This window comes from Macrotis lagotis, chromosome 5 (assembly GCF_037893015.1).
Source record: "Macrotis lagotis isolate mMagLag1 chromosome 5, bilby.v1.9.chrom.fasta, whole genome shotgun sequence".
Taxonomy (NCBI): domain Eukaryota; kingdom Metazoa; phylum Chordata; class Mammalia; order Peramelemorphia; family Peramelidae; genus Macrotis; species Macrotis lagotis.
This window is the reverse complement of record NC_133662.1, coordinates 199,965,167-199,987,221: the sequence shown is the minus strand read 5'-3', so window position 1 is coordinate 199,987,221 and position 22,055 is coordinate 199,965,167. Positions and strand designations below refer to the sequence as shown.

Genomic DNA, 22,055 nt, shown 5'->3' with positions numbered 1-22,055 from the left:
TCCTGACTCCAGGGCCAGTGCTTTATCCACTATGCCACCTAGCCTCCCCTATGCAATGCTTTTTCAATGATAATCTAAGCATAATCTAAAATATCCTAGTTAAATTCATCTTGATTCCAGCTCTGTGACACATACTTATTATGCACATATATATATGAACACAGGCATATATGCATATATCTATTCAAGAAAAATGTATATGCTTGTGAAATTTTTATTAAGGTCCCTCAATTTAGAGTAATACTGTTTTATCAGTATTAAAGGAGTCTGCAGCATATAAGACTTTCTATATCTATATTAACTATATTGTATAATCTATATCATCTATATCTACATCTACATCTACATCCACATCTACATCTACATCTACATCTATATCTATATCTATCTATATCTATAATCTATCTCTGTCTCTATCTCTGTCTCTGTCTCTGTCTCTGTCTCTGTATATCTGTCTCTGTCTCTCTGTCTCTCTCTCTCTCTCTCTCTCTCTCTCTCTCTCTCTCTCTCTCTCTATGTCCATGTCTGTCTATGTCTATGTCTATGTCTATGTCTATGTCTATGTCTATGTCTATGTCTATCTTTTTATAAACGCATATAGAGGAGAAGTTACTGACACAAAGAAGGAAGGCATTTTACTTTTTTTGCTGACAGTTCCAATGGTACAGTGGCTGAAGGGGACTCTTGGCAATGAAGACTGATGGAAATTGATTTATTATCAATGCAGTTAAAACTTTCCTTTTTAAAAAAACTGGACCACAGACCATCATTTTCTATCTCTGATATTTCTATTTCCTAATCAATTCCATGGTGGTCCCTACTAAATTCAAAGAACCTTAAAGTCTATAAATCATCTTTTTGAGTCTTTACATTTGATAGCTGAAGTAAAGTGACATCTTCAAATTTATACAGGTTCTTAGAGGTAAAATAAGGACTAGAACTTAAATCTCTTGACTCTGGGTCTTGAGTTCAAATCTTAACTTCTATCATGTATTTTTGCCTCACCTTGGGCATGTAATATTCATCTATCTATACTTACACTCATATATACACACATACATATATATACTATACACACACACACACACACTCACATATGAACCTCTGAACCTGTTTTCTGTTCTGAAAAATGTCTTGATAGCCTATACATTTTCTTTATACTCTAACTTTATGATCATTTGTCCTGGTTGCTTGATTTCTATTCATTCTTAATCTTGTTATTGGGGGGGGCGGAGCCAAGATGGCCACAAGAAGCAATCTAGTCTTAGGCGATCTCTGATAAAACTTGAAACTAAGGACTCTAACTAAACTTTTGAGGGACAGAACCCACAAAGGGACCCAGTGAGGCAGTTCTCCCACTCAAGGTAACCTGGAAAAGAGCAGAAAGGCTCTGCTCCCCAGGATTGGAGAGGCAGTGTGCCAGAGGGGTGGCCCGCCAGAGCCAAAGAACTTCAGCCTCCAGGAGGCAGCCCCAGGGCACTGGGAGCCACAGCTCACAGCAGCAGGGGAGTCTCCTGAGCTGCACCCCGGGGAGCACCGGGCACAAAGTGTGGGAACAGCAGGGGGACCTCTGCCAGAGTGAGCACCTGGAGCCCAGCCCTCAGGACACACAGCCAGTAGCATGGTCTTTCAGCAGCCCAGAGCCGGAAGCAGAAGCAGGAGGAGCCAGTAAGCAGGAGCCCCCAGGGCATGAGCCTATTGAGCTGAGGGAGGGGAGTGAAGAGAGAGAGACTGAGGAGCTCTGTCCTCTGCCCCTGGAACAGGACTCTGGGGCTCTGACCACATTCAGATCCTGATCCCAGTCTAGGTCCCCCCATAGAACAGCAAGGCCCCCCCACCTCAGCCCTGTGGCAGAGGGAGGCGCTTATGGTCATTCACAGACCAGGAGGGAGGACAGAGCCTCACACACTGAGACCCTTGTGGGAGTGTCCCAAAAGCTCAGGAAGCACCCCAAAAACCAGGCTCAGGCTGGGAAAATGAGCAAGCAGAGAAACAAAAGGAAGACCATTGAGAAATATTTTTCATATAAGCCCAAGAAGGATCAAAATACTCAGTCTGAAGATGAGGAAGCACAAGCTCCTGCATCTAAAGACTCCAAGACAAACAGAAATTGGGCACAGGCTATGACAGAGCTCAAAAAAGACTTTGAAAATCAAATGAAGGAGTTGGAAGAAAAACTGGGAAAAGAAAGGAGAGAGATGCAGGAAAAACATGAAAATGAAGTCAGCAGCCTAGTCAAGGAAATCCAAAAAAATGCTGAAGAAAATAGCATGCTTAAAACCAGCTTAGGTCAAATGGATAAAACAGTTCAAAAAGTTATTGAGGAGAAGAATGCCTTAAAAAGCAAAATTGGCCAGATAGAAAAAGAGATAAGAAAACTCTCTGAGGAGAACAAATCCTTCAGACAAAGAATAGAATTCAGGGAGATTGATGAATTTACCAGAAATCAAGAATCAATATGTCAAAACCAAAAAAAAGATGAAAAATTAGAAGAAAATGTGAAATATCTCATTGAAAAAACAACTGATATGGAAAACAGACTTAGGAAAGATAATTTGAAAATTATTGGAATACCTGAAAGCCATGATCAGGAAAAGAGCCTTGACATCATTTTCAAAGAATTACTACAGGAAAATTGCCCTGATATCCTAGAAGCAGAGGGCAAAATAGAAATGGAAAGAATCCACTGATCCCCCCAAGAAAGAGATCCCAAAAAACCAACCCCTAGGAATATTATAGCCAAGTTCCAGAACTCCCAAGTCAAGGAGAAAATATTACAAGCAGCCAGAAGGACACAGTTCAACTACTGTGGAGCTGCAGTCAGGATCACACAGGACTTAACAGCAACTACATTGGAAGCTCATAGGGCTTGGAATATAATATGCCGGAAGGCAAAAGAGCTTAGAATGCAGCCAAGAATGAACTACCCAGCAAGGCTGAGTGTCCTCTTCCAGGGAAAAATATGGACTTTCATTGAACCAGGGGAATTTCAAATGTTCCTTTTGGAATGGCCAGACCTGAACAGAAGGTTTGATCTTCAGATACAGGACTCAGGTGTAGCATGGAGATTGGAGGAGAGGGGGGAAATATGAGGGACTTAATGAGGATGAACTGCATGTATTCCTGCATACAAAAATGACACTGATAATACTCATATGAACCTTCTCAGTTAATAGAGCAGGTAGAGGGAGCTTTTATGGTTGAAGCACAGGAGAAAGCTGAATTCGAAGATAAAATATGGTGTAAAAATGGAGTCAATAGAAAAAAAGGAAAATGTAATGGGAGAAAGAAAAAGGAGAGGGGGGAATAGGCCAAGATATTTCATATAATAAGATTTTTTTTTATTACAATGAGGTGTTGCAATGATATGGAAGGGGGGAGGCAAGGGGGGAATGAGGGAACCTTTGCTCTCATCAGAGGTGACTAGGAGAGGAAACAGCATATATACCCAATGGGGTATAGACATCTGGAGTAAGAAGGAGGGGGGAGCAGGGGATAGGGGTGGGGATGTGAATAAAGGAGGAGAAGATGGGCCATGGGGGGAGAGTGGTCAGATATGACATATTTTCTTTTTTACTTCTTGCAAGGGGCTGGGATTGGAAGGCCTGTCCAGGACCATAGGGCCAGGTAGATGCTGGGCCTAAGGGCTGGTATGGGGGGCTCAGGGCTTCTTGGCCCCAGGACCAGGGATCTGTCTGCTGAGCTACTCAGCGACCCTACAGCAGAGTCAGAGTGAAAGGAGAGAGAAAATATAGTACATGGTAGTGGAGAAATAAGAAAGGAGGGAGCTGCAATCAGCAATGTCAATGTTGGAAAAATATGGAAGCAACTTTTGCAATGGATTTACCATAAAGAATGCGATCCACCCATGACAGAGTTGTTGGTGTTGGAGCAAAGACTGAAGCACATTTTTTATTGTTATTGTTTGGGGGAGGGTGCACCGCAAGTGGGGCTGGATGGCCTGCCTGGGGCCACATAGCAGGGTGATCTTTGGGTGTCTGGGGCCGGATTTGGACCCAGGTGCTCCTGACTCAAGGGCCAATGCTCTGTCTGACACCCAGCCACCCCTACTATGATTATTATTTTATTTTATTTTAGGTCTTTTTTGTTTCTTCTTTTTGGTTTTTGCAGGGCAGTGGGGATCAGGTGGCTTGCATGTCACACGGCTGGGTGATTGTTGGGCTACGGGGCTGGATGTGGGCTTGGGTGCTCGTGACTCCAGGGCTGGTGCTTCGTCCATTGTGCCACCTGGCCGTACCTACAATTATTACTATTATTATTTTTTTAATTTTAATTTTTTTCTCTCCCCTTTACTTTATCGCCCAAGTGAGTCTACATTCATGGGGGAGGGGTGTTTTGTTTACTCTTAAACAAGAATATTTTATTAATGTAAAAAAACCATTTGTACAAAATGAGAATTAAAAAATAAAATTAAAAAAATCTTGTTATTCAATTACTAGTCATATACTTTGTTTTGAATTTAAAATAAAATGACATTTTCAGTGAGGAATTTCAATATTTATTTCTATGATAGCACAATAAACTCACAATAGCATCAATTTGTATTTAAAATACATTTATACCAATTTACAAACTTCTTTTCAGTCTGGAAAACATTGCATAACATTTTATTAAACACAATACTATATGTGTATATATATATATATATATATATATTTCATTTAAAAACATAATTAATTTTCTTTATTCAATACTTTTTTCTCATTAAAGCACAACCTAATGAAGGAAGACATGCTCCCTTCCATAAATAAGACAAATTGAACACTGAGAAGAGATGCCACCTCTTGGTTTGAATCATTTAAATTAAGGTCCCAGTGGAATGTAAACAAAGGTTATTTTATTTTATACAAAAGACATCTTATCAAATATACATGCAGAGGTCTGAATTCTAATGAATATCTTATATTTCTTTAATACTGTCATATAATTTGATAAATTATTATTAAAAATTGTAGCCTTTGGCATTTTGAGTACAAAATAATATATCAATTTTTCTTTAAAGGAAAAAACCATCTCCAATGACTTCATAAGTACATTAAAATCTTCTGTTAAGAAATAGGAAATTTAGGAAATATTATACTGCACCTGAAATAATGCAGTTATTTTTTAGAGTACTAAAACCAACCTACGTTCCACCCTTTTACAAGCTGTCAGAAGCTGGGTGGTGTGGGAGAAGGGAGGGAGGAAGGCAACATTTTACTCCCACTCTAAGAACTAAATGATCAGAAAGGACCTTGTTTAGTCTTCATTTCATTGCCATTTTTCTTCCAATTCTGTTTTCTTCACCATAGCATCACTGTCTCTGTGTGTTCAGGTTTCTCAGCTTACACTCCCACCTTTCTTTTTTTGAGGCTGCTAATGACTGAATGTGCCATTCTCCTAAAACAAACAAATCTTGCCTGCTCATCTCACTAGGTCACTGAACTAAGTAAGCCAAAGCCAATAGGCCTTTTCTAGAGACCATCACCAAACAAACATGTTAGATTCCTTACGTAGTGAGTAAAAAAACACTTGATATTAAACACTGAGAACCAAATGGTCACTCACTCTTTAAAAAACTTGAAAATTCTTTCATTTGGAAAAATTTAAAAATTAGTTTATTTTTTAAAGATACATGTCTGTGATAGGATTAATATCCCTGGATGCAGGCTTACGGCTTCATGGTTGGAAAAGGGATATTGATGGGTCATTTCCATTACAAGCAGCCCCCACATATGTCATATCCATTCAGAGATTATTAACCATTCTAAAGGAACTTTGTCAAATATATTAAATTGAGCAGTTCATTTCCATTCTTTCAGATCCTGACCTTTTAGAGAATAAGAAAAATTTGTATTTTAAGGAGAAAATACAAAAATCAACTATTGTGGCATAAGCTAATTTCTTATAAAATCCCAGTGTGTTCTAAGTTGAAGAATTTGGAACTAAGTTGTATTTTAGTGGGAAGAGTGATGTGGACTGCATGCCAAGCAAAGCAGGTAGGATAGTTACTTCTAAAAATTGTCTTGAACCTACTATTTCGGTTATTGGCAACTACTAAGGGCCAATTTTGCATTTGGTTAGCTTTGTTTCCAAGACTACATTAGCATATCTTGTTTAGGATATTATTGACAATACTCTAGGTTTTAGAAGAAATGATGACAAGAATCATAAAGCTAACAAGACAAGAAGGGGAAGCCATGGACATGTCAAATATATTTAGGTCCCTTAAAGAAAACCTTGGGGAAAATGTTCAAAGCAATCATACAAGTTTACCCACTAAGAAGCAGGATCTTCATTAGTAGCACCTGTATTTAGATGAAATTGAGCAGCAATGAAAATGTGCAGAAGAAAGGTTGGTCGTGACATCTCAATGAAATGCCACCAAGGGCCTTTGCAGTAAGCACAATGTCAAAGAAAGATACATGTGGCCTTAATCATTTAATGTGGGAGCCACTACAAAGAAGCAAGGAGGATTTCCTATTCTACGACAATGCAGCTAATGTCCTCATCATAAAGCAGTATATCTCTACAAGGAACTGCACACCAACTTCACAGATCAATAAGAGGTTAAATGGCCAAATATGTTAACATTAGCACAGCACCACCTGGTATCAAATGTGGGGTGAAGAAGAGGTGAAGTCAATATATAATGAAATATACATCTATCTATCTTTATATATACATATACATGTACATATATTCTTGATCCCAGGTGTAAATATAAAGCCCCCCAAAATTGGCACATTCACAGAATAAAATGTCTTTTTAAAAATTATTACTTGATGTTTCTGGATCTGGAGAAACACATTATAGGAAAATGCTTCACATTGGTTAGGTTCTTGCATTGTGCTTTGTTCCCCCCCTCCAAAGAAATACAAAAGCCCATGCAAATGACAGTTCCTTGCCTTTTATCAATAGGTGGGCTGATGATGAATGACTTGGCAGAGTGAATGTTTTTTTTTTTCTTCTGTACCAGCTCAAAAAGTACCTATAGAATACTAGTGATATTGACATGGGATCTTTCTGGGGTGGATCTGCCCACAGCAATGGCCATCACTCAATCTTTATAAGCTCGTGTTGGGGAGGTTCCCTTATAGAAGATATTCCGAGTATTTTCTGGGCTGTTGCTTCTTTCAGGAATTAAGATGATGTTACCTTTCCTCCTCAATGTGGAATCACGGCTTGAGGAGATTGATAATGTCTCTGAGCCAATTTCACTTCCTTCTACAGGAGTGACACGGATGGTGGTGATTCCATGATGATGGTGCTCATTGCTATCAATGTTGCTTCTCTTTCGATCTCCAGACCCAAAACTGTCTTTCAGGGATTCACAGCTCTCAGAGTCTCTGTTGAGGTCATTAAGCTCATAGGTTTGACGAAGACTACCTTTTTCAGGGGCTTTCCATTTCCAAGATCCACTCCCTTCACCTTCTGAAGATGGGATCTGGATGATTGGTCGATTATTTTCAGGATGAGCTTCAACTCTCACGATCCCACCAGGTTCATGATCTGTCAAGGTTTTGTAACGGATAGACCCAGTGCAGGTGACTGTGCTACCTTCAGTGTTCTTTGGACTACTCTGTAGGACTCCTTGTTGCTTTGACATTGCAATCACCTGCATAATCCGAGGCTGACTATTGCTCCGACTACAAGCAACACTCTTCTCAGCAGCTTTCAGCCACTTGGCTCTAGCAGAACTAGTTTTAGGAGATGTGTTTATGTTTTCTTGGGTTTCCTCAGGAATATGTACCAGCTGTGATGAACCTGGTCGAGACTGAATAGACACCCTTGGCCCACCAGGCATAGTATTGTTACATACTGGGACATTCCCTGGCTGAATTTTCAGGTACTGATTTCCAGGTCCATGGTGATCTCCATTAACCCCTACCCTTGCTGGTTCAGAGTTGGACCTCATTTCTATGGATCTTGGTGGAGACTGGCCAGGTTCAGGCTCTAAGACTTGCAAGGATAATTTTCGACTTTCATTTTTACTTTTCCACTGAGTAAGAAGCTGCTTTGATCGGGCAGAATCCATGGAGGCATGAATTGATGTGTTTCTTCTCACAGGATCTTCCACTGATGGGGTGTTAGCCCTAGGTAATGTGTTACTGAATGTGACCATATTCTCCTTTCCCATGGGGCTTCGTGGGGTGATGATTTCCACATCAGCATTTGCCCTTTTGAGGTTGGTCAATGAACTTGCATCTCTTGGATTTCGGTTCAGAATTGCTTCAGTATGAGCAATTCCATCACTACTGCTACCATTTTTGCCAGATAAGGCTCGACTGGGATCTTGGTTGAGGTCAGTCAGAGATCTGAGGGCATCTCTATGCTGAAACATACTCTCATCATTTGGCAGAAAGTTCCCCACAGCATACAATCCCTAATGTCAAGACAAAAGAATCAATCAGGCAGCAGAAAAATAAATTTTTTTAGTTACTGTATTATTCCTACTAAATAGACAAGATAGTGATTTCTGTAGCACTTCAAAGACAAAAACCAAGGCAAATTTGTTGTCAAGTATCACTAAATAAGGTGATATGTTGTTCTGCCATTCTTTTAGATACATGCAGTAAAATATTATTAGTATTTTTCTTTTCTTTTATGAAAATAAGCTAATTTTTAAACCTTTATAAAGCCCCAACCATGTACCAGGTATTCAGCTAGGGTCTGGGGATACAAAGGAAAAATGAAACCATCTTGACCCTTAGTAAATTTCTAATTGATTGGAGGAGACAATATGCACTATATGTAACTGAGGGAACAAACATATGTAAATTATTTTTAAACCACCTACACACAAATATATATATATATATATAATATACAAATATAGAAAAATGCTATATATTTATATCATTATATAAAAGCTAGCCACTACAATTATTGCTATCCCATGCATATGATTGTTTTGTCCTTCATTCTCAGAGTACCATGACATCAGGGAGGTGATGCCATGACAAGTATGTGAATTAGATTTAAGTGAGGGGTAACTGTGCTAAGTCACTAGCCTCACTTACTCCTCCAGAATCTGGATTCAGTGGTCCAATATGAATCAGATCGACTGGAGATGGTCCTGGATGTGAAGCAATCAGGATTAAGGAATTCCTTTTCTCCTGCCTGACTCCAAGGCCGGTGTTCTATCCACCTGTGCCTTTATAAAATATGGATGTGATAAATATAAAAATATTTTGGGGAAAGACAAGTAGCTGAGGGAATAAGGAAAATACCCCTCCTCACTCCAATGGAGGAGGTGCCATTGGAACTGTTTATATGAAATTTATAAAGATTCAAAGAGTTGATTGCAAAGTGTAATGAGAAGAGGGGAAAACAATATCCACAGTATCAACAGTATTATGTGATGATCAACTGTGAATGACCCAGTTCTTCTTAACTGATGGACTCTCAATGCAGATAAAAAAATTTTAAATTATTTGACTCTTTCTAGCAATTATTTTTCTCCTTTGATGTTTCTTCTCCCTGAGACTAATAGAGAAATATGTTAAACATGATAGCACATGTATAAATTATATCAAACTGCATCCTAATTTCAGAGGAGGGGAGGGAGGGTGGGAGAAAAATTTGGAACTCAAAATCTTATAAAATGAATGCTAAAATTTTCTAAATATGTAATTGGGGAAAATAAAATACTATTAAGAAGAGGGAAGGAAAAAAAAAGATTCATATATTTGGAGGTGAGAAAAGTACAAATTCCAGGCATGTGAAGGTCATGTAAGGCAATAAGAAAAAAATAATGGTTTGTACCTGTTATTTTCAAATTATTATTTTTCTAATTTGGTTTTCCTGCTTAATCCTTAACTTAGAATTTAAAGCTCCTGCACAACCTGCCTCCAACTGATTTTCCAACCTCATGTCACATTACTTCTTCTCACATATGATCATAGCTAGGTAGCTTACTCTATGAAATATACTTGAAAAGACCTAAGTTTGGGTCTTGTTTCAGATTCTTATTAACCCTGTGTTCCTAAGCAAGTCATTTACATGCTCTATGCCTTAGGTTCCTCATCTGTAAGGTGAGGATTATAATAATTATACCTCATAGGGTGCTTAGGAGGATCAAATGAGCTAATCCATGACAAGTGCTTTGCAAACACTAAAGTATTTTTATGTTAGTTTCCTCAGACTACCAGCTGTTACCTAAGATTCAGCATTCTGTATTCTGCTATTATGCATTCTTACAAGATATTCCTCATCCCTAGAATGAACAACCTCATCCTCATTTTCACCCTTTTCTCTTCCCTACCTTTTCAACTCTTGGCTTCAACTTAATAATCATCTAACAACTTTTTTAATTCAACTGCATGGGGTGGAGATGGAAGTATTTTGCCCAGTTGCTCTTTAAATGACTGCAATAATATTCTCTACATTCACTTTCAACTATAATATTATTATGAAGAGATTTGGAGTGGGTCATTTTAAAAAAATCTGATCTACTTGGCTTTCAAATCCATAGGTTACTTTTAAATCCCCAGTATTTGGCACATAAAATAATAGCTTTAAAAAGAGTTCCTAATTGATTGAATAGAAAATGCAAAGTATAGCATATTGAATATATTTTAAGTGCATTGAACTTAAGTGTTCTGGGGAGACAGAACTCAAATGAATAATTTGGACATTGCTTGCTTGACATCCGGTTCACATAACTATCTCCACTAAGACAACAACTCACACAGGGATTCCCCAAGAAACAAGCACATTACACAGTAGTTGAGGTTTTTGTTCCTTCACTGAAACATGATTTTTCTTTAATTGTAAAAAGGAAAATGATTAAACAATTTATTTCTAATTCAATCTGTCAGGACCCTAAGATCAACTTGATTACAGGGGGGGAAACAACCCTCAGATGCCATAAATAAAACATGAGATGACAGAAAACATACTGGTTCTGAAATAAGAGACTCTTTTCAAATTCTACCTTTATGACCTTAGATAAGTTTCTTAATCTTTCTTGTCACCTTCATTTCCTTACTTGTCTGATAGAACAAATGACCTCTGATGCCCCCCTTCTAGTTAAAGATCTATTATCCTGTGACAATTAAGAGTTGACTCTTTTAAAATTTTCATTTGACCAGTTCTCCAGGAATTTTCTCCAATCTATACAGTCCATGGTGAAAGGATAGTTTGTTTTTTTAATCTATAATTCGTGTTTTTTCAACCTAGTTAAGTTTTAATATTCATTTCATCAATTAGTTCAAATAACTATCAGGTTCCCTAAGACATTGTCTAGGTAAGTAGTATCAAACTAATGCTTGTATATGAGAGGAAGCACAATTAATGTTAGTCAATAAGCATTTATTAATTGACTATGGTATGCATTGTGCTAAAGAGGGAGGATACAAAAACAAAAGGCAATTTTTGTTCTCAAGGAGATTACAACCTAATTGAGGAGACAATGCACATAACTTTATGCAAGATATATACAATATAAATCACAGATAATCCACAGAAGGACATTAAGGGTGATAATAATAGTTAACATTTTCACAGTGCCTACTGTATGCCAGATATTTTTCAAATAATATCACATATTATCTTCATTATTAACCTCAGAAATAGGTGCTATAGGAACTGAGGCTAACAGAGGTTAAGTGACTTTTCTGAGTTTACACAGTTAGTAAGCATATGAGGTCAGATTGAATTCATGTCTTCCTGACTCCAGGTCTAGCATTCCATATATTCTGTCACCTAGAAGTAAGATTTTTAGCTTGGACTTGAAGGAAGTCAAGAAGCCAAGAGGTGAAGATGCGGAGGGAAAACATTCCAGGAATGGTGAAGAGCTGGTTAAAATGCATGGAGTTGGGAGATATCTGAGGAATAGGGAATGGATAAGGAATAAAAAGCCTGGAAAGGTAGCAATGAGTCAGGTCTGAAGGACTTTGAACTCAAAGAAATACAAAATCAAAGAAGAACAATGATAAAACATCTGGAGCTGAGTAAATGCAAACATGCATCAGGCATAAGGATGACAATGGAGGGAATGAGACCAAGGGATAATAAATTCATCTATACCAATGAAATTCATGGACAGGGATTTAAATTCCTGGTCAACTTGGGGAAATGGATTTCTGCCTTGGCTGGGGGGAGGCAGGAAAGCAGTCTTCTAGGCTAATCCAGCTCACCTACTTGGTTTCATTAAACTCCAAGTTTTGGCTCCATCTGTTATATTCTATAACCACTTTCTCAACTATGTTTACTTCTTTGAAAGGTATTGCTTTTAGAGCCATCTCAATCTTGTGGCTTGCATTTCATTTCCAATTATTTCTGTCTATTTCAGTGGGGAAAGTTCCATTTATTGACATTATTCAAAGTAGTAAGGCATTGTCAAATAAAAATAAGTGTTCTTTTGACACACAGAGTTAAATTTATACATTTGGAAAAAAATTATTTTATATGCCCCAAAGAAGTATAATGCCCAATAAAATGTAAAAGTTATCTTGTGGATAGCTTAAGAAATTTTCAAATTTGGGTTATTAAACTCCTTGAAGACAGGGTCTATAATTTGACTCCTTTTATAATGCCAATGTTTAATATAGTGACTGGCTCAAAGTAGGTCCTTAATTAATGTCTACGGATTGATTAATTTAAAAAAAAGACTATTAGAGAGAGAGAGAAGACTTTTAAAAATAGTATTGACTTGAAAAATGAAAGATATTTTCTTAGATGGGGTTAGGTTTACCCCTCTAAGGTTAGGAGACAATGAAATGGTTCACTGCCTTTAATAAACAATAAATTCTATCAGCTGTTGATAACAAAAACTTCCAAGCAAATGATCTCTAAATTAAGTTACCTTATCTATATATATGAATGAAACAAAACCAAAAAAGAGTAAAAACTGTACTTTTCAATATGTGCCTGTGGATGGCACACTGGCTTGAAATATATATGGAGGAATGATTTAGGTTGTAGAGATATAATTTAGAATCTTTAAAATTTTTCACGCCAATCACTCTAGATTAGTGTTATTAATTAACACTAATTTATTAACATTCTTAAATATTTTTACTTTTGTATATCTGTATTACGGTCCCCTTTGGCAGGCTGGTAAAGTCCGTAGATCCCTTCCAGGAAAATGTTTTTAAATGGTTAAAATAAAATTCATAGGATTTCCAAAGAAACCAATTATAATGAATTTTAGTTATCTAAATTGAAAAAAAAAACAGATCTCAGTTTATGAAGCTCTAAGTAAAATTTTTTAAAATGTACCTTTTAGCATTGTCAAATTATTGCCAAATATTATATATTCATTGGTTTTAGCTTTTTCACACTTAGTTTTGTTGTCTTGTTTTAATGTAAACATACATGTGTATTCAAGTCACTGTGGGATACTGGGAAAGTCACCTAACCTTTCATTTCCTCAGGATACTCTCTAAACCTATAATTTGCTAAGATTAGGCTATACAGCATCATTAGAGGGGATTTTCTCATCTGACCGGTCCATAGATCGAAAAAAATTATAGTTCTATTCATATTCCCTATGTTTCTTCACCATTCACAAATAATAGTAGCAATGCTTAAAGGTCAGATTTGAAATCAATGAATTTTATTTTTCTGATTCTTTTTTTAAAGTTACTGGGTGAAAAAGTGAATAACAGGACAGATTTCAAGTTAGGTTCTAGAGTCATGGAAAAAACAACTTGAAAATATCAATACCTGAGTTCAGATCTAATCATATTTCCTAGCCGTGTGACTCTGACCTGCCTCAATTTCCTAATCTGCAAAATGTAGATGATAGAATTACTCACTTTCCAAAGTTGTAAAAATCACATGGGAAAATCTCTATAAAGAGCCTTGCAAATTTAAAGAACTTTATAAAGACTAGGAATTATTAAACTATATTTCACAAGGAAAAAGAAATATCTAAGTTTCAGAACTGTCAGATAATTACTATTGATATTGATAATATGTAGATAATTTGTACTTGGAAAAATTGCCTCTAGAAATATTTTTGATCCTCTAAAATTTTATTTTACTTACAGATGGTCCTATTCACCCTTAGTACCCTAAGTATACAAGGTTGAGCAGATGCCAGCTTGTGTATTTAACAACACAATTAAGAAAATCCTAGGTTTAACAAAATTCACAACTCTTCACCCAGTCATGGCAGTTAAATATGTATAAAAAACAGGGAAATTACATGAATTAATATGTTACCTTTCTGTCAATTAAATTAATAAATGGTGTGTCTATATGGCCAATGGCACAATCATTATAGAATCCTAGAATGATATATTTTGGTTGAGCTTATGAGCTTGTCTCACTGTGTTGTATATATCCACTTACATGATAATTGAAGCAATAGCTAATTTTGAATATTTGCCAGTAATTTTTCCTCTGTGGATGAGCTATGGCTTTTAGATTAGTCTAACAGTTATGGTTGGAGTATTTCCGTAATGTGTCTGCTGAACAAGGAGATATAGCCAAAGACTTTCATAGACTTCTCAAAATTCGATTAAATCATAAATCATAAATCAAACTGCTGAAACTACCTTACATTTTCCATCTTTTTTTGGCAAAGATTTATTAGTAGTTATAAATAGAGGAAGCATTTGCAATTACTATATATTAAACACTATAGATGTACAATATAATAATAGATTATTTACCAAGTATAGAGCAATTCCTCCTCCTATTAAAAAGCCACAATAGACATCGACTGGGTGGTTCTTATACTGTGTTATCCGCGTTAGGCCACAGATGATACCACAGATGATAAATGCGAACACCAAAAGAGGTTTCAGGAGCTTAGAAGAATCCGTTAATGTAGAATTGAAGTACATCTTAGAGGAGAAAAAGTGATTGGATTCAGCTTACTGAGCATAGTGATTTTTATTATTTTTTAAAAATATTCTCACTGTTTCAAAGTAAAAAAAAACAAAACTGTTACTTGTGACACCAATGTAACCACTTTCACTTTCGGAGAAGCCAATTTGAAGTAGAGATTTTGGCAGTTGTTTTTAGAGCTGAGACATTTTATCATAGTAAAGAGAACACTAAATATGAAGTCAAGAAGACCTGCATTCAAATTCTGCATCTGAGACTTACAAGATACTCTTCTGCATTAACCTGCCTAGCCTCAGTTTCCTCCTCTGTAGAATATCATTTAAGACAAGAACTATAGATAATTTCCTTTCTCACAGGAATTGGGACTTAAATAGGATAATGTATTTAAAGTTGTCTGCAGACTATAAAAATGACATGATGAATTTCAAGTGAATGAAAAATGTCATTTGTTCAAGTTACCTGAGCATATTAGATGATGATGATGATGATTATTTTAAAATGGGACAAATAAAGTACAATTAACCAAAACCTTCAGTCACTCCTTCAATCTGCAGTCTTTTGAAAACACCTCCTATGATCTTTTTCTAATATGTTAGTAAGTATGGTCATTATATAGGTTATTATGTTGTTCAGTTGTCTCAGTTGTATCCAACTCTTAATGACTCCATTTGGGGTTTTCTTGGTAAATATTCTGGAGTCCATCCTTCTTCAGTTCATTTTACAGTTGAGGAAACTGAGGCAAACAGGGCTAAGTCACTTGCCCAGGATTACACAGTAACCTATTAAGGTAGTAATAACACTTTACTCTCTCTCTCTCTCTCTCTCTCTCTCTCTCTCTCTCTCTCTCTCTCTCTCTCTCTCTCTACTACATATAATAATAAAAGGAAATTATAGATATTTTAAAACACATTATGTGTTATTTGATACATGGACTAAGCCATGAAATGGAATTCAGCTTTAAAGGTACATTAAAGAAAAAATTACTGTTATGTAAGTAGAATAACTACATTATGGTTCTATATTTTAATGTTATAGAAAATGTATTAAAGTTTTGACATTTCATGGCAGTGATGATCTGGTATCAATCCTTTAACTCTGACAAAAGTTCCTTGTGATTTTATTTCATGGCTGCACAGTGTAATTAATCCCTTGTTGATAGTGAACATCTTTCTCTTTTCTGTTGTACACATAGTAAAGAAATGTTATAGTTACTTACTGAAATGTACACAGCTGCAAAGGCTGCTAGGGTGGCATGTTGAGAAGGGAATGACTTTCTGCCAAAGAAAGACAGTTAAATTATGCCCTTTAATTCAACTATACAGTTTGTATTCATCTCAAAAGACACAGGGTGGTAAAAGTTAGTTTCAAAAGCCAGAAGCAAATAATCAATAACTTTAATTTCAATTATGTTTCCTGAGAAAACAGAGTAAAATTGTGCTAATAAAAATAAATGCTATTAATCCCCTTTGCTTTGAAAGAGAAACTGTGATTTTTTTCTCTCTTGTTACAGAAAGTTCAAAAGTGTTGATTGATATTTTTTCATGCTATTATTAATAATTGAAAAACTGAAACAGAATATTGAGAATGTGTTGAAATTATTTTCATTTTTTGTGAATGTTCTTTTTTAAAACTAGTTTTGTACCATATCTTATAATACATCTAAAATTATGATTTTTTTTCCTATAAAATTCTAAAAGGACATTCCCCCATTATAATTAAGGATGTAAGTACAGAATTTTATATCCCAGAGATCCCTCAACAAGAAAATTGACTATTATCATGCTGCTTCTCCATAATTGCTATCTCAGGAATGATGAAGCATTTTAATATAAGAAAAGATTAAAAAAAAACACCTCAAAAGAAATTGTTGGGAGTAGCCTGAGAGGAAAAAGGTTTTTTAAAATGGTATTTAAGAAAGACAAGATGGATCAAGAAATTACAAAAAACATCACTTTGACTCTCTGAGGTGATAAAAGGAATTCTCAAATAATATGAACAAGGCTTTAAGGGGACTGAAAAAAGTCTAGCATTAAATTAAAGAAAACAAAACTAAGGTCTGTGAGATGGGCTCATCTCAAGAGCAAATACATACATCTTGATGGAAACTAGCATACTTAGTTCTTCCCAACAAGAATTTAATAGGCATCTACAATGAGGTATATATAATATTTATACTGCCAAAGTTATTTGTACAACTTTAAACATAGATTTTATTCTAAAATTTACCATTTAAATACACTGTATGAAAAAAAAAGTGTCCAAGACCTCTGATATTAAGTTATTGCTATGCTCTAATCCATGTCTTTCATTTCAACTTTGTCCTTGAAATTTTATTTGCTTTTATTTTTAAAAACTCTTGACCTGACTGACAATAGTATTTATTTGGTATCAACAAAGATTTTTAGTCCACAGATTTCCAAGATAAAATCCCAATGTCCTAATGGATCTCTGGATTTATTCAAATGTTGCCTGTGAATTTCCAGACTACTGAACTCTTCCCCTCTGCAGTTTATCTGAAGAGATCTGAGGACCTTAGTAGACTAAATTCTCAAAAAAAAAATAACTTAATTATATGATCTGGCAGCTATAACAAGTCAAGAGGATTTTGCTTTGAGAGGTATAATTTCTAGGCAGATAGAGGTAGTCTTTCCTAGTCAGATCACATCTAGATTTATTGAATTCAGTACTGAGTACTGAAAGGCATTAATGAGTTGGAGAAAATGGTGAAGGCTCCTAAATTCATGTTATAAAAATATTGACTAAGGAAATAGAGGAAGAAAAGACCCAGGGAGGTATAGTAGCTATTTTCAAGTGTAACCCTGCATTGAAATTTGCATTGCCACCCCCTTTCCCCAACCCCAGTTATGGAGATATGCAGTGTATCTCAGGAATTCTACTGACTGCTGGGGTTGTGAACATACGGCATGGCTTCTGGAATTGTTCACAGACACTAGGTGGGAGTGAGATGGGAAGAATGATAAGGAATTAGTTCAAAAGCATGGCTTATCTTCCATCTTGGGAACATATGGGGAAGCACTAGTGTTCAGATGTTCTCCCCCCAGTTCTTTTGTTCAGAGATAATTTGAGGACTCCATGTTATAGCTTGTGCCAGGAACAAGTAGAAACCACTCTGATTTTTAAAGGATTTGGGTCAGTGAGTTTGCCCCTTCAGAGAAATCACTTGCCATAATCCCTATTCTCTATTTCGCTATAGCTCTTTCATTGGAGGAGGTGTCATCTGGTTAGCTGTTTTCCTTTCAGGGTCAAAGCAGAAAGCTGGCTTCTGACTTTGCCATCAGAAGTTGAGCTTTGGCTGTGATACATCCAATGGACTATTCTAGCCAGTAGTCATTTAGTCAACAAGCACTTATTAAATCAACCAGAGCATTCCCTGATCTCCTTCCTGCCATACTTTCTGGCTAACCTATGTTAAATAAAACTGTCTTGTGCCCTGTGTTTGAGATATTATTTGGCAAAAAGAATTGGAAGAAAATTTCTAAATTCAGAGTAAGATAAACATTTGGGTCCCTCCATCTCATTTTCTCTCCTACCCCAAGTGCAATCTTGGATGCAATATCTGAACAAAGAGTGCTCCCTTGCTAGTTGGGGCTGCTTTCTAAGCCAGGACAAAGAATTGGAAGAAACAAATAAATGAAAAGCAGCGAGAGTGAGCTATCTGTAAGCTAAAATTTCATTTTCCAAGACTATACATGAATTTATCTAGATAAAAGCTATATATATTTTTGCTCATTGTTTGTTTTCAAAGAGGACCAATTACATTATGAGTGATGTCTCGACTTGCATGAATTAAAGTGGGGCAGAGTTGAACCTAGTAATCAGTCTCACTATCTCTGCCAGAGTCTTTGAAGTTCAGTGACAAGACAAAAAATGAAAACAATAATGGTGGTGGGTATAATGGATGGCCCTGGAATCTACTATATCATCTTTATTGTAATGTCATATACAGCTGTTTCAGTCTCCATGATCATTGGAACACACTGTTCTCATCTGCCTATTCTACTGGGGGTAGGGAGTAGATACTTGCAGTAGATGTCACCAATTCTCAATAATAGGTTTGAGGCCTATTAGGCCTCAATATGGTTTAGCCTGTCTATTGAGATGGGGGTGGGGATGACTGCTGTGCATGTTATAGCTTTTTGGACCTACGGTGAGAGTTGGATGGCAGATAGATACAAAAGGTAAATGAGCATTCCTGAAAAGGACTCAAAAAACCCTCAAACCAGATGTACTAGTCTTCCCTGATTATCCCATATACCCCAATATATATTTGGTCCATTTCTATAGTCTTTATCCATACATATGAAGTCTCTATATAGTAATACACACATAGGAATATATGTGTGTATGTATAGACACATACAAGTGTGTGTGTGGGGGGGAGATTTGATGGGGAGAGAGGAGGAAAGTGATAACTTTGTGCTTTCTTAGATTCCTTTGCTCCTAGTAGCAGTTCTTGTTATAAGGGACTTGACTCACCATGATGGTGGTATGTTTCAAAATGTAGAAGTTGGTCTTTAGGATTTAATTTCCCCCTCATTTTCAGTTATTTTTGCGTGCTCATTTGTTTAAATATTTGAAGATTTGTATATGGAGAATTTGTAGAAGACTTGTTCTGTTTAATTCCATGTTATGGTATCAGAAGCAATAAGTGAAATTCTCAAAAGGGATAAATTTAGACTTCATATCAGGAGAAAGTTTCCTGACAATTAGACAGTGATAGATTTCTATCCTGATTCCATTGATCTTTAGAGATGCCTAGAGAAAAGAGGTTACACTGAGTACTTGCCCAGGGTCACTCAAACTATACATGTCAAAGGTGGCACTTGAATCAGAGGTGATTCCAAGGCTACCTCTCTATCCTCTATGCCAAGCTACTTTCTGAAAGCAGAATGAGACGTCTCAGGAGTTAAGTGATTTCACCCTCATAGAAAATCCTCATGGAGAGAAAGAATGAATACAATGGGATTAGGTCATAATTGGGATTTTTCTGAGACAACTTGCAGTAGCTGACTGCAAACGTTCTTCCCAACACTAACATCCTGGGAGTTTGAAATATTCTAAAAAATATACATACTTTTCCACCAAAGAGGTCTGAGAGAAAGATGTGATGAGTGGCAAGTCTAAAGGTAATTCTGGTTCATAACTGAATATATAGAAATTGAAAGGAACTCTGGATATGATGCCTTAAACATTTCCCCTAGAGTAAACAGATAAGTCCATACCCCAAAAGAATCTTTTCCCTTAGATTCCCATAGGAGGATTTTAGAGAATCTATTCAAAAATGACTCTGTGATTGATCTAAGGATTTTGTTTTTAGTACAGACATTCAAAAGCCTCTAAGATGACCAAAGATCTCCAGACCTACTTTTAAGAAGGCTTTAAAAAAGAGAATATACACAAATGAAAATGTTGAAATTACACTATTCATGAATATCTGAAGTTCACGGGCTGTTCACACACCAGGTTCACATGGAAAGTGATGATGGATGCTTTTGATTAGGACTAGAGTTAGCTACACTAAGATTATGGTTCTTTCAAAATAAAAGTATGATAAAATGAAGAGTGAGAGGGATTGAGGGCTCTGACAGCGAATACCTACAAATTTTGAAAATAAATTTACCCCCAAAATGATTTAATGAGGAGAAAGATGTGAATCACTAAAAATTGTTTTAAAAGAAACTTTCTGAAGAAAACAACTATGCTCTAGATTTTATAAGAAGAGAGAAAGCATGAGAGATACTTATAGGGAGATGAAAATGGCATAAGCATGATTAAATAGTCAAGAAGCAGAGAGAAAGTCATTCAGAACTTGAAAAACATGGTGAAGCATTTTTTAATAAAATGATTAATAAAACAAAGTCTTTGAAACATTAACTTTAGGGGAGGGAATAAAATACTATATTATCAATGGAGGAACTAGTTAATTCAGTGACCTATATATTGCTCTAGGGGAAATTTGTACATGAAATTCCAGAAAGAGTAAAACAACTTCTAAAACAAGTTGTATCAAAATATGTCTGAAAATCATTTGTTAAGTTCCAGGAGTCCTACCTGAGAATCCTGAATATGACTCCAGAAGTTGTTAGATAGCATTAGAGATTTCTGACAAGGACTTTGGAAAAAGAATGTATAAAAACAAACACACTCCCAACTTTTAGAAGAGGAGGTGAGTTGTCAAACTTGACCCTAGAAGTTCACTAACCTACACCGCAAAGAAGAAAAACACCATAAAAGTCTAAAAAAATAGCAGCAAATAAAATTTTATGGGATATAGCTCAATAAAAAAAAGAAATATGGTACTAAAATATGTTTAGAGTGTTTAGAGAAGATAACTTAAAAGTTGGGGAAGGACAAAACAGGAAACAGGGGCTGCTTCAGCTTTTGAAAATGAGTCTTTAGCCACTAGAATTAAACCCAACCATTATGAATGAAGTAGGAAAAAGAGAGAGAGAAGGAGAGAAAGAGAGGGGGGGAGAGAGAGAGAGAGAGAGAGAGAGAGAGAGAGAGAGAGAGAGAGAGAGAGAATATATTCCTATATTCCACAGTGGTATCAGTAATACTCAGCATTGGTTTAATTTTTAAAGTTAAAAACAAAATCAGTCATACAAACAACTAGAGGTGTATATCCCAAATGGCATGGGTCATCTAGGTGGACAGATTTCTTTTTAACTGGATGTCTTCAATCAAAGGTGGGCTGATTAGAGGACATTGTTTTTAGGTCTGGGTTGGATTAGGTGTCACTGAGGATTCTTTTAGGCCAGAAATTCTATGATTCTATGATATAATCACCAAGGACAAAAAACTATTTATGTCATATAAGTTTCAAGGAATGAGCATCATTAAGTTTTACTACCTAGGTATCTTCTTTTGGGACTATAAAATACTAAATAGCCCTTGGAGAATTTTTTCTCCTAACTTTACAGATAAGTAATGTTGGACACAATTCATGTAATATCAAAATTGTATAACTTACTAAGCCCCACTGAGATTCATTCTCCTCCTAAAGTTGATAGGGTTGTCATCTAAGACAAACTGCTATCATAGAGGGGGCAGGGGAAGCATAGACCTTCCTACATCTATGCTAGACATCCATTAAGTATGAACTGTCACTGATTGTAAATTATCCCAACAAGGTAAACAGTAGTAGCCAAATCAGATCATAAAATAGCATGATGTAACCCATTGAAAAATATCTGGAGAATGGGAATGAGTCACAAGAAGTGAGAACT

General features: G+C 36.2%; 1 protein-coding gene across 1 annotated transcript in view; it reads right to left on the bottom strand.

Annotated features, from left to right (window-relative positions):
• Positions 1 to 6,602: 6,602 nt before the first annotated feature.
• Positions 6,603 to 22,055, bottom strand: part of PLPPR4 (phospholipid phosphatase related 4) — a 33,286-nt gene continuing 17,833 nt past the window's right edge. The window contains exons 5-7 of the mRNA XM_074190065.1: positions 16,022 to 16,079; positions 14,628 to 14,801; positions 6,603 to 8,386 (exon numbers count right to left, since the gene is read on the bottom strand). Of these exons, the coding sequence (XP_074046166.1) occupies positions 7,061 to 8,386; positions 14,628 to 14,801; positions 16,022 to 16,079 (1,558 nt within the window). The 3' untranslated portion in view covers positions 6,603 to 7,060. The remainder of the gene's footprint in view (positions 8,387 to 14,627; positions 14,802 to 16,021; positions 16,080 to 22,055) is intronic.